Here is a 16840-nt window from a genome sequence, read left to right as displayed (position 1 = left end):
GTACATATTTATTACACTATTTACTTTACTTGTACATATCTATTCTATTTATTTTCTTTTCTTAATATGTCCTTGGGCAAGTCACTTCTCACCTCCTTCCCTTCCCCACAGCACCTGTATATATGTTTGTACATATTTATTACACTATTTATTTATTTATTTTACTTGTACAGATCTATTCTATTTCTTTTCTTTTCTTAATATGTCCTTGGGCAAGTCACTTCACACCTCCTTCCCTTCCCCACAGCCCCTGTATGTATGTTTGTACATATTTATTACACTATTTATTTATTTTACTTGTACAGATCTATTCTATTTCTTTTCTTTTCTTAATATGTCCTTGGGCAAGTCACTTCACACCTCCTTCCCTTCCCCACAGCCCCTGTATGTATGTTTGTACATATTTATTACACTATTTATTTATTTTACTTGTACACATCTATTCTATTTCTTTTCTTTTCTTAATATGTCCTTGGGCAAGTCACTTCACACCTCCTTCCCTTCCCCACAGCCCCTGTATGTATGTTTGTACATATTTATTACACTATTTATTTATTTTACTTGTACACATCTATTCTATTTCTTTTCTTTTCTTAATATGTCCTTGGGCAAGTCACTTCACACCTCCTTCCCTTCCCCACAGCCCCTGTATGTATGTTTGTACATATTTATTACACTATTTATTTATTTTACTTGTACACATCTATTCTATTTCTTTTCTTTTCTTAATATGTCCTTGGGCAAGTCACTTCACACCTCCTTCCCTTCCCCACAGCCCCTGTATGTATGTTTGTACATATTTATTACACTATTTATTTATTTTACTTGTACACATCTATTCTATTTCTTTTCTTTTCTTAATATGTCCTTGGGCAAGTCACTTCACACCTCCTTCCCTTCCCCACAGCACCTGTATATATGTTTGTACATATTTATTACACTATTTATTTTACTTGTACATATCTATTCTATTTCTTTTCTTAATATGTCCTTGGGCAAGTCACTTCACACCTCCTTCCCTTCCCCACAGCACCTGTATATATGTATATATGTTTGTACGTATTTATTACACTATTTATTTATTTTACTTGTACAGATCTATTCTATTTATTTTCTTTTCTTAACATGTTTGGTTTTGTTCTCTCTCCCCCTTCTAGACTGCGAGCCCACTGTTGGGTCGGGACCGTCTCTAGATGTTGCCAACCTGGACTTCCCAAGTGCCTAGTACAGTGCTCTGCACACAGTAAGCGCTCAATACGATTGAGGAAGGTAGTAACAGGAGGCAGCATGGCCCAGTAAGTGCTCAATAAATACGACTGAGTGATTGATCGATTCACTGTGCCTCAGTTACCATACCTGTACGATGGGGATTGAGATTATGAGCCCCTCGTGGGACAGGGACCGTGTCCATCCCAATTTGCTTGTATCCACCCAGGGACTTGCTACAGTGCCTGGCACACAGCAAGCGCTTGACGAATGCCATAATTATTATTATTATTTCAGGAGAACAGAGGTGGGCCCTCAGGGTATTTAAGCCTGAGGAGGGGGTGGGGGGGACCCCCCCGCAACCACGTCTTTCAGCCCCCTCGGCCAAACGGCACCCCGACAGCAAGAGTCCCAGCTCTATTCTGTTGGTATGTTTGGTTCTGTTCTCTGTCTCCCCCTTTTAGACTGTGAGCCCACTGTTGGGTAGGGACTGTCTCTATGTGTTGCCAATTTGTACTTCCCAAGAGCTTAGTACAGTGCTCTGCACATAGTAAGCGCTCAATAAATACGATTGATTGATTGATTGATTGATTGATTGATTGATTGCCTGCAGGGAAGGGGGAGAGGGAGCTGGGAAAGGGATCGGTTACCTCCATTGGACAAGCAGAGGCTGCTGATGAGGACCCGCCCTGTCTGATTGTGCTTGTACCTGGGCATGGAGAGAGGGGAGACAAGGGGGAGGAAAGGAGACAGACTCAGACAGCTTCAGGCCTGCAAGGCCCCCAGGAGGAGGGGGAAAGAAGAGGGGTCTCCAGGGTCCTTTACTTCAAGGAGTGGGACTGGAGTTTGGGGGGAAAGAGGGAAGGACAGGAGGTGAAAAGTGTGAAAGAGAGAGAGCGCGAGCCTGGTGAGGCTCAGGGGCAGAGAGCGTTCCTGCTCCGGGGACCTGTACAGCAGCTCCTGAGCCACGGTGTCCCCGTAGTCGTGGGCCAGCAGGTGGATCCGGTGGCCTCGGACCCCCAGGTGCTCCAGCAGCCCCTCCACGATGCTGGCTTGCTCAAAGATGGAGTAACGGTGGGAGCGCTGGGGAGACAGAGCCACGGGGCAGGGTCAGCGGTGGCATTCGTTCATTCGGTCGGTCGTATTTACTGAGCGCTTACTGTGTGCAGAGCACCGTACTAAGCGCGGGGGAAGTCCAAGTCGGCACCAGATAGAGACGGTCCCTACCCACCAGCGGGCTCACAGTCTAGAAGGGGGAGACACAACAAAACAAAACATATTAACAAAATAAAATAAATAGAATAAATACGTACAAGTAAAATAGAGTAATAAATATGTACATACATATATCCAGGTGTTGTGGGGAGGGGAAGGAGGTAAGGCGGGGGGGATGGGGAGCGGGAGGAGGGGAGGGTCTCCTGGCCGTGCCCCCGGCTCCACCCCTCCCCGCGTGCATGGCTCACGGGTTTGTCGCTGAAGCCGAAGCCTAAGAAATCCGGGGCGATCACACGCTGGAATCTCTGGGTCAGGCCCTCCCAGATCTGCAAGAGAGACGGGCCTGTCCACCCCAGCCTCCAGGACCTCCCCCCCACTACCCCGGAGATGCCGGCTCTCCCAGCCGGACTGAAGGTTTCCCAAAAGCTTCCCCTTGCCCGGGCCCGCAGTATACTGGGGGAGGGGGACAAGGAGGCGAGGGAGTCCGGGGCCCGGTTGCCCTCTTGTCTCCATCGGACAGTGATCCACGGCCCGGGGAAGGAGTCCCTCTCAGGGTTCCTTCTCCCAACTGCTGAGTGACAGCATTCACTCATTCAATCGTGTTTACCGAGCGTTTACTGTGTGCAGAGCACTGTACTGAGCACTTGGGAGAGTACAACAATAAACAGACACATTCCCTGCCAACGACAAGCTTACAGTCTAGAAGACAGCAACAGCCGTCCTCCCCACCGACTCATCCACCTCCACCGAGGAGGAGACAACGCATTTGGGGGGGGAAAGCGGCCACTTAGACTCCCCTCCACCCCGGCCCTGAGAGGCAGAGCTGTCCCCTAGGTCCCCCCACTATGTAGACAAGAAAATTGAAGTCCGGGGAAGGACTTGGTTTTGTCTGGTTTTGTTCTCCATCTCCCCCTTTTAGACTGTGAGCCCACTGTTGGGTAAGGACTGTGTCTATATGTTGCCAACTTGTACTTCCCAAGTGCTTAGTACCACAGTAAGCGCTCAATAAATACGATTGATTGATTGATTGACAGGTACTTCCCCAGGGCCCCCCGTGGGACCCCACCTAAGTGGGCCTCTAAGCTTCCTATCAGCCGCTGAACCACCTCCTCCCTGCGTTTCCCAAAAGCTTTTCAAACCAGCCTCGCGAATGAGCACGAAACCGCGGGCCGGGGAGAGAGGTGTCTGAAAGCCGCCAGGCCGTGGCTGAGAATTTTAAACAAGAACGGAAACACACGACCCGCAGCCCTGGTCCTCGGAGAGCGACGCGACCATCACCAAAGCCAGGTCAGCGTGGGCAGACTGCCGGGCACCGGGGTCTCCCCAGCTCTGCCCGCATGCCCAGCACAATCCAAAAGAGACATTTCCTGAACCTCCACCAGCCCGGGTGGGGGAACTGTACAAGACAAGTGGAACAGACTTGCCCGCTGCGGGCTTGCCATCTCAAAACAGACCATACGGACATCCAAGCACTTTGGGGAAACAGGGCCCTGACATCTGGGTACATACAACGCTTACAACATAGTAAGCGCTCAATAAATACGATTGATTGATTGATACAACAAGAGGAAGAACCAAGGGGCTTGGATTCCTGTCAGACGGCAATGGAGGAACCGTTACTGCGAACAGACCGGGGCAGATTTCAGAACAGGCACGGGTTTACCAACGCAGACCCACCGCACTTCCTCTTGATGGCCAGGCATTGTTCGTTGCGTTGTACTTTCCCAAGCGCTTAGTACAGCGCTCTGCTCACGGTAAGTGCTCAATTAATACCATCTATTGACTCCAGCTAGCTGGGGAGAGTCGGTCAGGGGGATCTCAGGATCTCCAGGTGCTCAGGGAGTTGGGTGAAGGCAAAGGTGGATGAGGTTTTAGGTCCCAGAGGCGGTCGGAGGCCGGTGGGAGAGCCGCCCCAAATCGGGAGGGCCCGACCCGGAAAATGACCCTCCAGGCCCAGATTCCCGGGGTGTAGCCGGCTTCCAGCTCTTACCTTGCACCAGTCATAGCTGGAGGTGGGGAAGCCGTGTAAGAGCACCACAATCTCGGAGCTGCCCAATGCTCCCTGGGAGTCTGGAAGAAAACGTGGGGATGGGGATGCCGGATGGAGGGAAAAAATCTGCATGAACGCTTTTCTAGAGAGCTTTAAAGCCCTCTCCCTCAAAGGCATTGTTGTCGAAGGTTCATCATCATCATCATCAATCGTATTTATTGAGCGCTTACTATGTGCAGAGCACTGTACTGAGCGCTTGGAAAGTACAAATTGGCAACATATAGAGACAGTCCCTACCCAACAGTGGGTTTCGCCCTCCCGGATCGCTCAACTACAAGGGGCGCCTGTGTTCCCAGGATGGGGGAAAAGGGCCCAGCGGATCTCGGGGGATTTTGAATTCAGAGGATCCATATGAAGAAGACACCTGTGCTCTCCTTCATCTGCAGAAGTGCTGAGGCGCTGGTGAAATGGTGTCTGATGGAGTGGCTGGGCTCCTGAGAGCAAAAGCTTCTTCTGGGGGATAATGAAGGTGAGGTGGGAGAGGTTGAAAAGGGTTGGGGGAAACAGGACACTATCCCACTCTTCCTTTCTCGAGCAATGTGGCCCGGTGGAAAGAACACAGGCCTGAGGGTCAGGGGGCCTGGGTTCTAATCCCAGTTCTGCCACTTGTCTGCGGTGTGACCTTGGGCAAAGCACTCCCTTCTCTGGGCCTCGGTTACCTCATCTGTAAAGTGGGGATAAAGACAGTGAGCCCCAGGTGGGAAGATGACGGTGACCAACCTGATAAGCTCACATAAGAATAGTTATTGTGGTGTTTGTTAAGCGCTTACTATGTGCCAAGAACTGTACTAACCGCTGGGGTGGATTCAAGCAAATCGGGTGGGACACAGTCCCCATCCCACGTGAGGTTCAAAGTCTCAATCCCCATTTTACAGATGAGGTAACTGAGACGTGAAATGACTTGTCCGAAGTCCGCCTCAATCATCTCTCTGCTTCCAAACCTTCCTCACCGCAGTCCACCCATCATGCGGCTGCCCAAATCATTTTTCTCCAGTTTGGGACAGGTCCTGTCAACCCCACCCCCTTCTTAAAAGTCTTCAGGGGCTCCCGGTGGCTGTTACCAAATTAATACTCAACACTGTGGGTTTCGAGGTAGTCGGTCAACCCAACTCCCCCTTCTCAGCCCTGGGAGTCAGAGGACCTGGATTCTAATCACTTGCCTGCTGGGTGACCTTGGGCAAGTCACATAAGTTCTCTGTGCCAGCTTCCTCATCTGCAAAACGGGGATTCAATAATTCTCCTTCCTTCCTACCCTGGGAGCCCCATGAGGGACAGAGACGGTGTCCAATCTAATGATCTCGTAATACCCCCGCACTTAGTAAATCAATCAATCAATCAATCAATCGTATTTATTGAGCGTTTACTATGTGCAGAGCACTGTACTAAGCGCTTGGGAAGTACAAATTGGCAACACATAGAGACAGTCCCTACCCAACAGTGGGCTCACAGTCTAAAAGGGGGAGAAATGCTTAACAAAATACTGCATTTATTATTATTCTCCACTACAGACCTGCCTCACTCCAGCTACACATAATAATAATAATGATGGTATTTGTTCAGCGCTTACTAAGGGCTTAGTACAGTGCTCTGCACACAGTAAGCGCTCAATAAATATGACTGAATGAATGACTGAATGTTACCTCAGCGCTGAGGCAAATACAAGGTGATCAGGTTGTCCCACCTGGGGCTCACAGGCTTAATCCCCATTTTACAGTTGAGGTCACCGAGACACAGAGAAGTGAGGTGACTTGCCCAAAGTCACACAGCAGACAAGTGGCGGAGCCAGGATTAGAACCCAAGACCTAACTCCCAAGCCCGTGCTTTTTCCGCTGAGCCACGCTGCTTCTCTAGTAAGTCCCCACACTTACCTGTGCCCCTCTGAGCGTTTGCACCCATCCTTCCTCCTGTTCAGACTTCTGCTCTCCACCTGCTCCTTCAGGACTCCACTAAAAACCCACCTCTTACATAAAACTGTCCCTGACTGACCCCACTCAGTCCCTGGGTCTCCCACCCGCATGCCAGCAGGTCAGGGCCTCAGAAAAGGCGAGGCACACACCACCCTCATTTGCACTTTGGTTTATGCCTCTTGCTCGTTCAACCAGTAATATTTCTTGAGCGCCGCTTTTGTTCAGAGCACCGTAGTAGGTGCTTGGGAATTATCGATTGGACAGTAGGTGCACAGCCATTAGACCGTAAGAAGCTGCCGTGGTGAACTGGATAGAGCACGGGCCCGGGATCCAGAAGGACCTGGGTTCTAAACCTGGCTCCGCCGCTTGACCCTTCCTCTCCCCCTCGTCCCCCTCTCCATCCCCCCCATCTTACCTCCTTCCCTTCCCCACAGCACCTGTATATATGTTTGTATATATTTATTACTCTATTTATTTATTTATTTATTTTACTTGTACATTTCTATCCTATTTATTTTATTTTGTTGGTATGTTTGGTTTTGTTCTCTGTCTCCCCCTTTTAGACTGTGAGCCCACTGTTGGGTAGGGACTGTCTCTATGTGTTGCCAATTTGTACTTCCCAAGCGCTTAGTACAGTGCTCTGCACATAGTAAGCGCTCAATAAATACGATTGATTGATTGATTTTACTTGTACATATCTATTCTATTTATTTTATTTTGTTAGTATGTTTGGTTTTGTTCTTTGTCTCCCCCTTTTAGACTGTGAGCCCGCTGTTGGGTAGGGACTGTCTCTATATGTTGCCAACTTGGACTTCCCAAGCGCTTAGTACAGTGCTCTGCACACAGTAAGCGCTCAATATGATTGATTGATTGACTGCTGTGTGACCTTGGCCAAGTCACTTCGCTTCTCTCTGCCTCAATGACCTCATCTGTAAAGTTGGGATTCCGACTGTGAGCCCATTTGGGACTGGACTGTGTCCAATCCGATTAGCTGGTCTCTATTCCGGCGCTTAATATAGCGCCTGCCACCCAGTAGGCGCTTAAATGCCACACACACACACACAAAAAAAAATGTTTCCTCTAGGGCAGGACTCCAGCCTTCTGAATTTCTCCACTGCAGAGCACTACCCCCGAAGAACATTGCTACCAACAGGACAGCTGAGACCTCACCTTGGTAGAAGATGCTCAGCCCTTCATACATGAAGAAAGTCCCTGAAGACTTCCATGCCTGGAGGGCCGGGGAGAGCTTCGGGGGAGGGACGTGCAGGTAGACGGCGAGGAGGGGGACAGTCACCAGGCCCACCTGGATCCACCACTCTCTCATCCTGCAGAGAGACCAGAGACGAAGCAGTGGGGCCTGGTGCAGCGAGCGCACGGGCTGGGTTCTGACCCCGGCTCTACCACCTGTCTGCTGCGACACCTCGGGTGACTCATTTCACTTCTCTGTTCCTCAGTCGCCTCAGCTGGAAGATGGGGATAAAGACTGCGGGCCCCTTGGGGGACAGGGACTGGGTCCAACCGATTTGCTTGCCTGCGCCCCAGTGCTTAGTCCAGAGCCCGGAAAATAGTAAGTGCTTAGCAAATACCACAGTTATTATTATGCACAGACACTGCACTCTCAGGGTGAGGCCTCTTTGTGCCACTCAATCAGGACTTGGATCGCGAAACACACCTTGGCGGAAAGCTCACCGGAGCTCATACTCTAGGCTGGCGAGGGACTGCCCTCCTATTAGTTCCCCTCCAGACCCTGGGAGCAGGGAAGATTGCCCACATCCCACTGTTTCACGGAGGCCTTTCTCCACATCCCACTCTGGATTCCCCCACCCTCTCCATCGTCCCAATCTGCCCAGTTAGAAGACCGCTGTGTCCTTAGGTAATCGGCTTTGGGAAAGAAGGACAATGAGGATGTAATCTGCTGGCCACACCGTGGCTTGTTCATGGGCTTGGGGATTAAGCATCTGCTCCTGCCTTTGGCTGATCCCTGGACAGTAAGATTCCCCCATCCAGGGAGAAGGGGGAGGGTTTTTAGTGGCCCTTTTGGCCAGAGTCATCACCTGCCACAGGTGACCTACCCTTACCACCCCCCTGCCTGTTCCCTCACGGCAATGGGCCCATTGCTCAGGCTGGAGCAAACTAGGCTCAGAGATGGACAGGGCCTCGCCCGGAATCCAGTGACGGGTAAATCCAGGGAAGCAGCTGCGGCCGAGAGGTTTAAAGCTCGGGCCTGGGTGTCAGAAGGACCTGGGTTCTAATCCCAGCTCTGCCACTTCTCTGCTCTGTGACTTTGGGCAGGTCACAATTTCTCGTTACTTCACCTGCAAAATAAGGATTAAGACTGTGAGCCCGCTGAGGGACTTGGACTGTGTCCGACCTGATTAGCTTGTATCTACCTCAGCAATTAATAATAATAATGATGATGGCATTTGTTAAGCGCTTACTATGTGCAGAGCACTGTTCTAAGCGCTGGGGGGGATACGAGGTGATCAAGTTGGCCCACGTGGGGCTCACAGTCTTAATCCCCATTTTCCAGATGAGGTAGCTGAGGCTCAGAGAAGTTAAGTGACTTGCCCAAGGTCACACAGCAGACATGTGAGCCCACTGTTGGGTAGGGACTGTCTCTATATGATGCCAACTTGTACTTCCCAAGCGCTTAGTACAGTGCTCTGCACACAGTAAGCGCTCAATAAATACGATTGATGATGAGTCAGGATTCGAACCCATGACCTCTGACTCCAAAGCCCGGGCTCTTTCCACTGCGTCACGACTTATTACAGTGCCTGGCACATAGTAGGCACTTAAACGTCATTAAAAAACGACTTTCAACCTCCTCCTCACAAGTAGCAAAACCAATCCAAGAGTTCCATGCGTCCTCCCTTCCACTTTTTGTTGGAAGCAGCAGCAAAATGAAGGATCGGGGTGGGGAGGCAAGAAAAAAAAAAGAAGGAGCAAAGGACTGGGACAGCCAACTCTGAAATCACTGCACCCAAAAGTACATTTTAATTAATTAATAATTAATAATGGCATTTATTAAGTGCTTACTATGTGCAAAGCACTGTTCTAAGCACTGGGGAGGCCACAAGATTATCAGGTTGTCCCTCATGGGGCTCACAGTCTCAGTCCCCATTTTACAGATGAGGTAACTGAGGCACAGAGAAGTGAAGTGACTTGCCCAAAGTCACACAGCTGACAATTGGCGGAGCCGGGATTTGAACCCATGACCTCTTACTCCAAAGCCCAGGCTCTTCCCTACTGAGCCACGCTGCTTCTCATATTTTGCCATAGTGGCATCTTCTTCAAGCACAAAGGACAATCAATCAATCAATGGTATTTATCGAGCGCTTACTATGCGCAGAGCACTGTACTAAGCGCTTGGGAGAGGATGATACAATAGTCAGCAGATAAGTTCCCTGCCCACAAGGAGCTTACATTTTTTTTTTTTTGTCCAGAATACAATTCACCATATTTCTGGCTGCAGGTAAAACCAATTCTGGCCTAGAGTGGGTCTCCTGGCTTTACTACTACTAATTTGTTAAGCGCTTACTGTGTGCACAGCACTGTTCTAAGCGCTGACTGCAACTCAGGAGACCCAAAGAGCATTCTTGTTCTCGTCACAATGCCTCTCCGCCCACCGAGTGACCTTCTGCAGAATAATCCCTCACACAGAAAAAGGAAACACGGCCACCTCCCTCTCTGTTATTCTTGCCGTCTCGCACATGACCAGCTCTGCTTCCCCTGCCCGCACAAGCCCAGGGACTGAGCCTGTCTTATTCTCTTATTCTCATTCTGTCTTATTCTTTTAGACTGTGAGCCCACTGTTGGGTAGGGACTGTCTGTATATGTTGCCAATTTGTACTTCCCAAGCGCTTAGTACAGTGCTCTGCACATAGTAAGCGCTCAATAAATACGACTGATGATTCTCACTGGCAAGCAATCTTTACCCCCGCACCAGGTTGCTGGAAAAGAACCACAGCGCGGCTTCTCTCGGGAACGTTTCTACCAACACCGCTATGGTGTACTCTCCCAAGCGCTTAATACGGTGCTCCGTACGCAGTAAGTGCTCAATAAATACTACTGCCTTGATTTCTCCCCATCCAAGCCCGCTCTTACCTACCTCCCAGTCCGCCCCTCGCAATCTTCGATGGCGTGCGAGGCTGACAACTATAACTGGGCTGTGCACGGACTGGTTGCTCCCTAGTACGGTGCTCTGCGCACAGTAAGTGCTCAATAAATACGCCTGAAAGATGATGGAGACTATGAGCCAGCCCCGCCCTTCTCCCCACTAGCCAGGCGTTTTTGTCACCCGCCCCCATCTCTATTACACACACATCCTCTGACCACGGCTCACCACTCAACCTACGCCATCACCCTTGCACGTGGATTTTCTCCCTCCACCCTCCCACGGCACTTTGAGCCCACTGTTGGGTAGGGACTGTCTCTATATGCTGCCAATTTGTACTTCCCAAGCGCTTAGTACAGTGCTCTGCACATAGTAAGCGCTCAATAAATACGATTGATGATTGATGAGATCCGTAATTTATATTACTGTCTCTCCCTCTAGATTGCAAACTCAGCGTGGGCAGGGAACGGGTCTACCAACTCCGCTGTATTGTTCTCTCCCAAGTGCTCTGCACAGACTAAGTGCTCTCTCCCCACTTCAGTCTCTACTTCACTCTGCTGCCTGGATTACCTTTCTACAGAAAGGCTCTGGGCAGGTCACCCCCCCCCCTCCTCAAAAATCTCCGGTGGTTGCATGAAGTAAAAACTCCTCACTATTGGCTTCAGAGCTGTCCATCCCCTTCCCCGCTCCTATCTCACCTCCCTTCTCTCCTTCCACATCCCACCCCGCACCCTCCACTCCTCTGCCACTAACCTCCTCACTGGGCCTCGCCTGTCCCACCATCGACCCCCGGCCCACGTCCTCCCTCTGTCCTGGAATGCCCTCCCTCTGCCCATCCGCCAAGCTGGCTCTCTTCCTCCCTTCAAAGCCCTACTGAGAGCTCACCTCCTCCAGGAGGCCTTCCCAGACTGAGCCCCCTCCTTCCTCTCCCCCTCCTCCCCCGACCTTACCTCCTTCCCCTCCCCACAGCACCTGTATATACGTTTGTACGTATTTATTACTCTATTTTATTTGTATCATCATCATCATCAATCGTATTTATTGAGCGCTTACTATGTGCAGAGCACTGGGAAGTACAAATTGGCAACAATTTGTACATATTTATTCTATTTTGTTTTGTTGTCTTGTTTTGTTGTTTTGTTGTCTGTCTCCCCCTTCCAGACTGTGAGCCCGCTGTTGGGTAGGGACTGTCTCTAGATGTTGCCAACTTGGACTTAAATAAGTAAAATAATAAATAAAATAAATAAAATGTTTATTTTGTTAGTATGTTTGGTTTTGTTGTCTGTCTCCCCCTTCCAGACTGTGAGCCCACTGTTGGGTAGGGACCGTCTCTAGATGTTGCCAACTTGGACTTCCCAAGCGCTTAGTACAGTGCTCTGCACACAGGAAGTGCTCAATAAATACGATTGATTGATTGGTTGATGGTACTTCCCAAGCGCTTAGTCCAGTGCGCTGCACACAGGAAGCGCTCAATACAATTGAATGAATGAATGAACTGCCAAACTAGCACACTTTCCCCCTTTCAAAGCCCTCCTGAAAGCTCACCTCCTCCAGGAGGCCTTCCCAGACTGAGTCCCCCTTTTCCTCTCCTCCTCCTCCCCTTCCCATCGCCCCAACTCCCTCCCTCTACTCTACCGGCCGCCCTCGCCCCACAGCATTTGTGTATATATGTACGTATTTATTATTCTAATTATTATTAATGATCATCATCAATCGTATTTATTGAGCGCTTACTGTGTGCAGAGCACTGTACGAAGCACTTGGGAAGTACAAATTTGCAACACATAGAGACAGTCCCTACCCAACAGTGGGCTCACAGTCTAAAAGGGGGAGACAGAGAACAAAACCAAACATACTAACAAAATAAAATAAATAGAATAGATATGTACAAGATAAATAGAGTAATAAATATGTACAAACATATATACAGGTACATATATATGTTGCCGATTTGTACTTCCCAAAGTGCTCTGCACACAGTAAGCGCTCAATAAATGCAATTGAATGAATGAACGCCATCAGTATTATTATTACGTTCTCAGTATCATTATATGTTCTAAGTGTTGGGGGACTTGTACTTCCCAAGCGCTTAGTACAGTGCTCTGCACACAGTAAGCGCTCAATAAATGCGATTGATTGATTGGGGGAGATACAAGGGTCACCAATCAATCAATCGTATTTATTGAGCGCTTACCGTGTGCAGAGCACTGTACTAAGTGCTTGGGAAGTACAAGTTGGCAACATATAGAGACAGTCCCTACCCAACAGTGGGCTCAGTCTAAAAGGGGGAGACAGAGAACAAAACCAAACATACTAACAAAATAAAATAAATAGAATAGATATGTACAAGTAAAATAGAGTAATAAATATGTTCAAACATATGTACATATATACAGGTACATATATATGTTGCCAACTTGTACTTCCCAAAGTGCTCTGCACACAGTAAGTGCTCAATAAATGCAATTGAATGAATGAACACCATCAGTATTATTATTACGTTCTCAGTATTATTATTACGTTCTAAGCGCTGGGGGACTTGTACTTCCCAAGCGCTTAGTACATTGCTCTGCACACAGTAAGTACTTAATCAATCAATCAATCGTATTTATTGAGTGCTTACTGTGTGCAGAGCACTGTACTAAGCGCTTGGGAAGTACAAGTTGGCAACATCTAGAGACAGTCCCTACCCAACAGTGGGCTCACAGTCTAAAAGGGGGAGACAGAGAACAAAACCAAACATGCTAACAAAATAAAATAAATAGAATAGATATATACAAGTAAAATAAATAAATAGAGTAATAAATATGTACAAACATATATACATATATACAGGTACATATATATGTTGCCGACTTGTACTTCCCAAAGTGCTCTGCACACAGTAAGCGCTCAATAAATGCAACTGAATGAATGAATAAACGCCATCAGTATTATTATTACGTTCTCAGTATCATTATTACGTTCTAAGCGCTGGGGGACTTGTACTTCCCAAGCGCTTAGTACAGTGCTCTGCACACAGTAAGCGCTCAATAAATGCGATTGATTGGGGGAGATACAAGGGTCATCAGGTGGCCCCACGTGAGACTCCCAGTCTTCAACCCCATTTTCCAGATGGGGGAACTAAGGCCCAGTTAAGTGACTTGCCCCAAAGTCCCAAGCGCTTAGTACAGCGCTCTGCACACAGTAATCACTTAATAAATGCGACTGACTGATTGATTGATTGGGGGAGATACAAGGGTCACCAGGTGGTCCCACGTGAGACTCCCAGTCTTCCTCCCCATTTTCCAGATGGGGGAACTAAGGCCCAGTTAAGTGACTTGCCCCAAAGTCCCAAGCGCTTAGTACAGTACTCTGCACACAGTAAGCGCTTAATAAATGCGATTGATTGATTGATTGATTGGGGGAGATACAAGGGTCACCAGGTGGTCCCACGTGAGACTCCCAGTCTTGATCCCCATTTTCCAGATGGGGGAACTAAGGCCCAGTTAAGTGACTTGCTCCAAAGTCCCAAGCGCTTAGTACAGCACTCTGCACACAGTAAGCGCTTAATAAATGCGACTGATTGATTGGGGGAGATACAAGGGTCACCAGGTGGCCCCACGTGAGACTCCCAGTCTTCATCCCCATTTTCCAGATGGGGGAACTAAGGCCCAATTAAGTGACTTGCCCCAAAGTCCCAAGCGCTTAGTACAGTGCTCTGCACACAGTAAGCGCTTAATAAATGCGATTGATTGATTGATTGGGGGAGATACAAGGGTCACCAGGTGGTCCCACGTGAGACTCCCAGTCTTCATCCCCATTTTCCAGATGGGGGAACTAAGGCCCAGTTAAGTGACTTGCCCCCCAAGTCACCAAGCTGGTCAGGGAAGGAAGTGGGATTCAAGGCCCCGCTGCTCCGGAGAGGGGGGAGGAAGGCGAAGGGAGCAGAGGGGAGAAGTGAAGGAGGGAGGGGGACTTTTTGAGCTCCCTTTTCTTACCTTGAACTCAGGACCGGCCGAAGTGGGGAGTGTCCATGCTGAGAATGGGGAGGTGGGTGCGCATGCGCCCCCTCCTGGAGAGCCAGGGCGGCCCCAGCCGGATACCGAGTTCCGCGGGGAGGACCGGGGCTAGAGAGTCTCCTCCGCTCGGCCTCCCCGGCAGCTCATTCCCACTTCGCTCCCCTTCCGGGTTCCCTGCCACGCGAGCTAGCGCCACCTGTCGGCCAAATAGTAACGGCCCGCGTTGTCGCTGTCGGGGATTCCGTGCTCGGGTGATCTGCCGACCTCGTCGTCATCAATCAGCCAATCAATCAATCAATCGTATTGATTGAGCCCTTACTGTGTGCAGAGCACTGTGCTGAGCGCTTGGGAAGCCCAACTTGGCAACATCTAGAGGCGGTCCCTACCCAACAGTGGGCTCACCGTCTAGAAGGGGGAGACAGAGAACAAGATTTGTTAATAATAATAATAATAATAATAATAATTGGCATTTGTTAAGCGCTTACTATGTTCAAAGCACTGTTCTAAGCGCTGGGGAGGATACAGGGTGATCAGGTTGTCCCACGTGGGGCTCACAGCCTTAATCCCCATTTTACAGATGAGGGAACTGAGGCCCAGAGAAGTTAAGTGACTTAACCAAGATCACACAGCAGACATGTGGCGGAGTCGGAATTCGAACCCATGACCTCTGACTCCTAAGCCCGGGCTCTTTTCACTGAGCCGGCATTTATTCATTCAGTCAGTCGTATTGATTGAGCGCTTACTGCGTGCAGAGCACTGTGCTGAGCGCTTGGGAAGTCCAAGTTGGCAACATCTAGGGGCGGCCCCTACCCAACAGTGGGCTCACAGTCTAGAAGGGGGAGACAGAGAACAAAACAAAACATATTAACAAAATAAAATAAGTAGAATAAATATGTACAAGTAAAATGAATAAATAGAGTAATATTTTCATCACATATTAACAAAATAAAGTAAATTCATTCATTCATTCAATCGTATTTATTGAGCGCTTACTGTGTGCAGAGCACTGGACTAAGCGCTTGGGAAGTACAAGTCGGCAACATATAGAGGCGGTCCCTACCCAACAGTGGGCTCACAGTCTAGAAGGGGGAGACAGACAACAGAACATATTAACAAAATAAAATAAATTCATTCATTCATTCACTCGTATTTATTGAGCACTTACTGTGTGCAGAGCACTGGACTAAGCGCTTGGGAAGTACAAGTCGGCAACATATAGAGGCGGTCCCTACCCAACAGCGGGCCCACAGTCTAGAAGGGGGAGACGGACAACAAAACAAAACACATTCATTCATTCAATCGTATTTATTGAGCGCTTACTGTGTGCAGAGCACTGTACTAAGCGCTTGGGAAGTCCAAGCTGGCAACATCTAGAGACGGTCCCTACCCAACAGCGGGCTCACAGTCTAGAAGGGGGAGACGGACACCAAAACAAAACATATTCATTCATTCAGGGTAGGGAATTTATTCCCTATTTATTGAGCGCTTACTGTGGGCAGTACTTGCTGTGCACTGCACAGCACACAGTACTGTGTGCAGTACTTTGTACTTCCCAAGCAATTTGCACTTCCCAAGCGCTTAGTCCAGTGCTCTGCACACAGTAAAAGCTCAATAAATACGATTGATTGATTGATTGATTGCAGTCCAGTGCCCTGCACACAGTGAGCGCTCAATAAATACGATTGTCTCCCCCTTTTAGACTGTGAGCCCACTGTTGGGTAGGGACTGTCTCTAGATGTTGCCAACTTGGACTTCCCAAGCGCTTAGTACAGTGCTCTGCACACAGTAAGCGCTCAATAAATACGATTGATGATGATGATGATGAATGAATGAATCACCTCTTGGTTGAGGATGTGATTTTAAAAAGGCTTTGGAAGTAGGAAGAGTGGTGGTTTGTGTGGATGTACTAATAAGCATATTAATAATTGTGGTATCTGTTAAACGTTTCCCCACAGCACCTGTATATATGTATATGTGTTTGTACATATTTATCACTCTATTTATTTTACTTGTACATATCTATTCTATTTATTTTATTTTGTTAGTATGGTTGGTTTTGTTCTCTGTCTCCCCCTTTTAGACTGTGAGCCCACTTTTGGGTAGGGACTGTCTCTATATGTTGCCAATTTGTACTTCCCAAGCGCTTAGTATAGTGCCCTGCACATAGTAAGCGCTCAATAAATACGATTGATGATGACGATGATGATTGAATGAATGAATCACCTCTTGGTTGAGGATGTGATTTTAAAAAGGCTTTGGAAGGAGGAAGAGTGGCGGTTTGTGTGGATGTACTAATAAGCATATTAATAATTGTGGTATCTGTTAAACGCTTCCCCACAGCACC

The 16840-nt window shown here is 48.6% G+C and overlaps 1 protein-coding gene across 4 annotated transcripts in view; it reads right to left on the bottom strand.

Annotated features, from left to right (window-relative positions):
• MEST overlaps positions 1 to 16840 on the bottom strand; it is a 46125-nt gene that overhangs the window by 9986 nt on the left and 19299 nt on the right. Inside the window, exons 1-6 of one of the 4 annotated variants that reach the window (XM_038752163.1) lie at positions 14476 to 14792; positions 7549 to 7703; positions 4412 to 4491; positions 2670 to 2747; positions 2153 to 2289; positions 1857 to 1915 (exon numbers count right to left, since the gene is read on the bottom strand). In XM_038752163.1, the coding sequence (XP_038608091.1) occupies positions 1857 to 1915; positions 2153 to 2289; positions 2670 to 2747; positions 4412 to 4491; positions 7549 to 7702 (508 nt within the window). In that variant the 5' untranslated portion in view covers position 7703; positions 14476 to 14792. Of the gene's footprint in view, positions 1 to 1856; positions 1916 to 2152; positions 2290 to 2669; positions 2748 to 4411; positions 4492 to 7548; positions 7704 to 10489; positions 10801 to 14475; positions 14793 to 16840 lie in introns of those variants that run through there. The other 3 variants (XM_038752164.1, XM_038752162.1, XM_038752165.1) reach the window with 3 other exon arrangements.

This window comes from Tachyglossus aculeatus, chromosome 10 (genome assembly GCF_015852505.1).
Source record: "Tachyglossus aculeatus isolate mTacAcu1 chromosome 10, mTacAcu1.pri, whole genome shotgun sequence".
In the NCBI taxonomy this organism is placed as follows: Eukaryota; Metazoa; Chordata; class Mammalia; order Monotremata; family Tachyglossidae; genus Tachyglossus; species Tachyglossus aculeatus.
The sequence above is the reverse complement of the archived record's forward strand: the minus strand, read 5'-3'. Positions and strand labels throughout refer to the sequence as shown.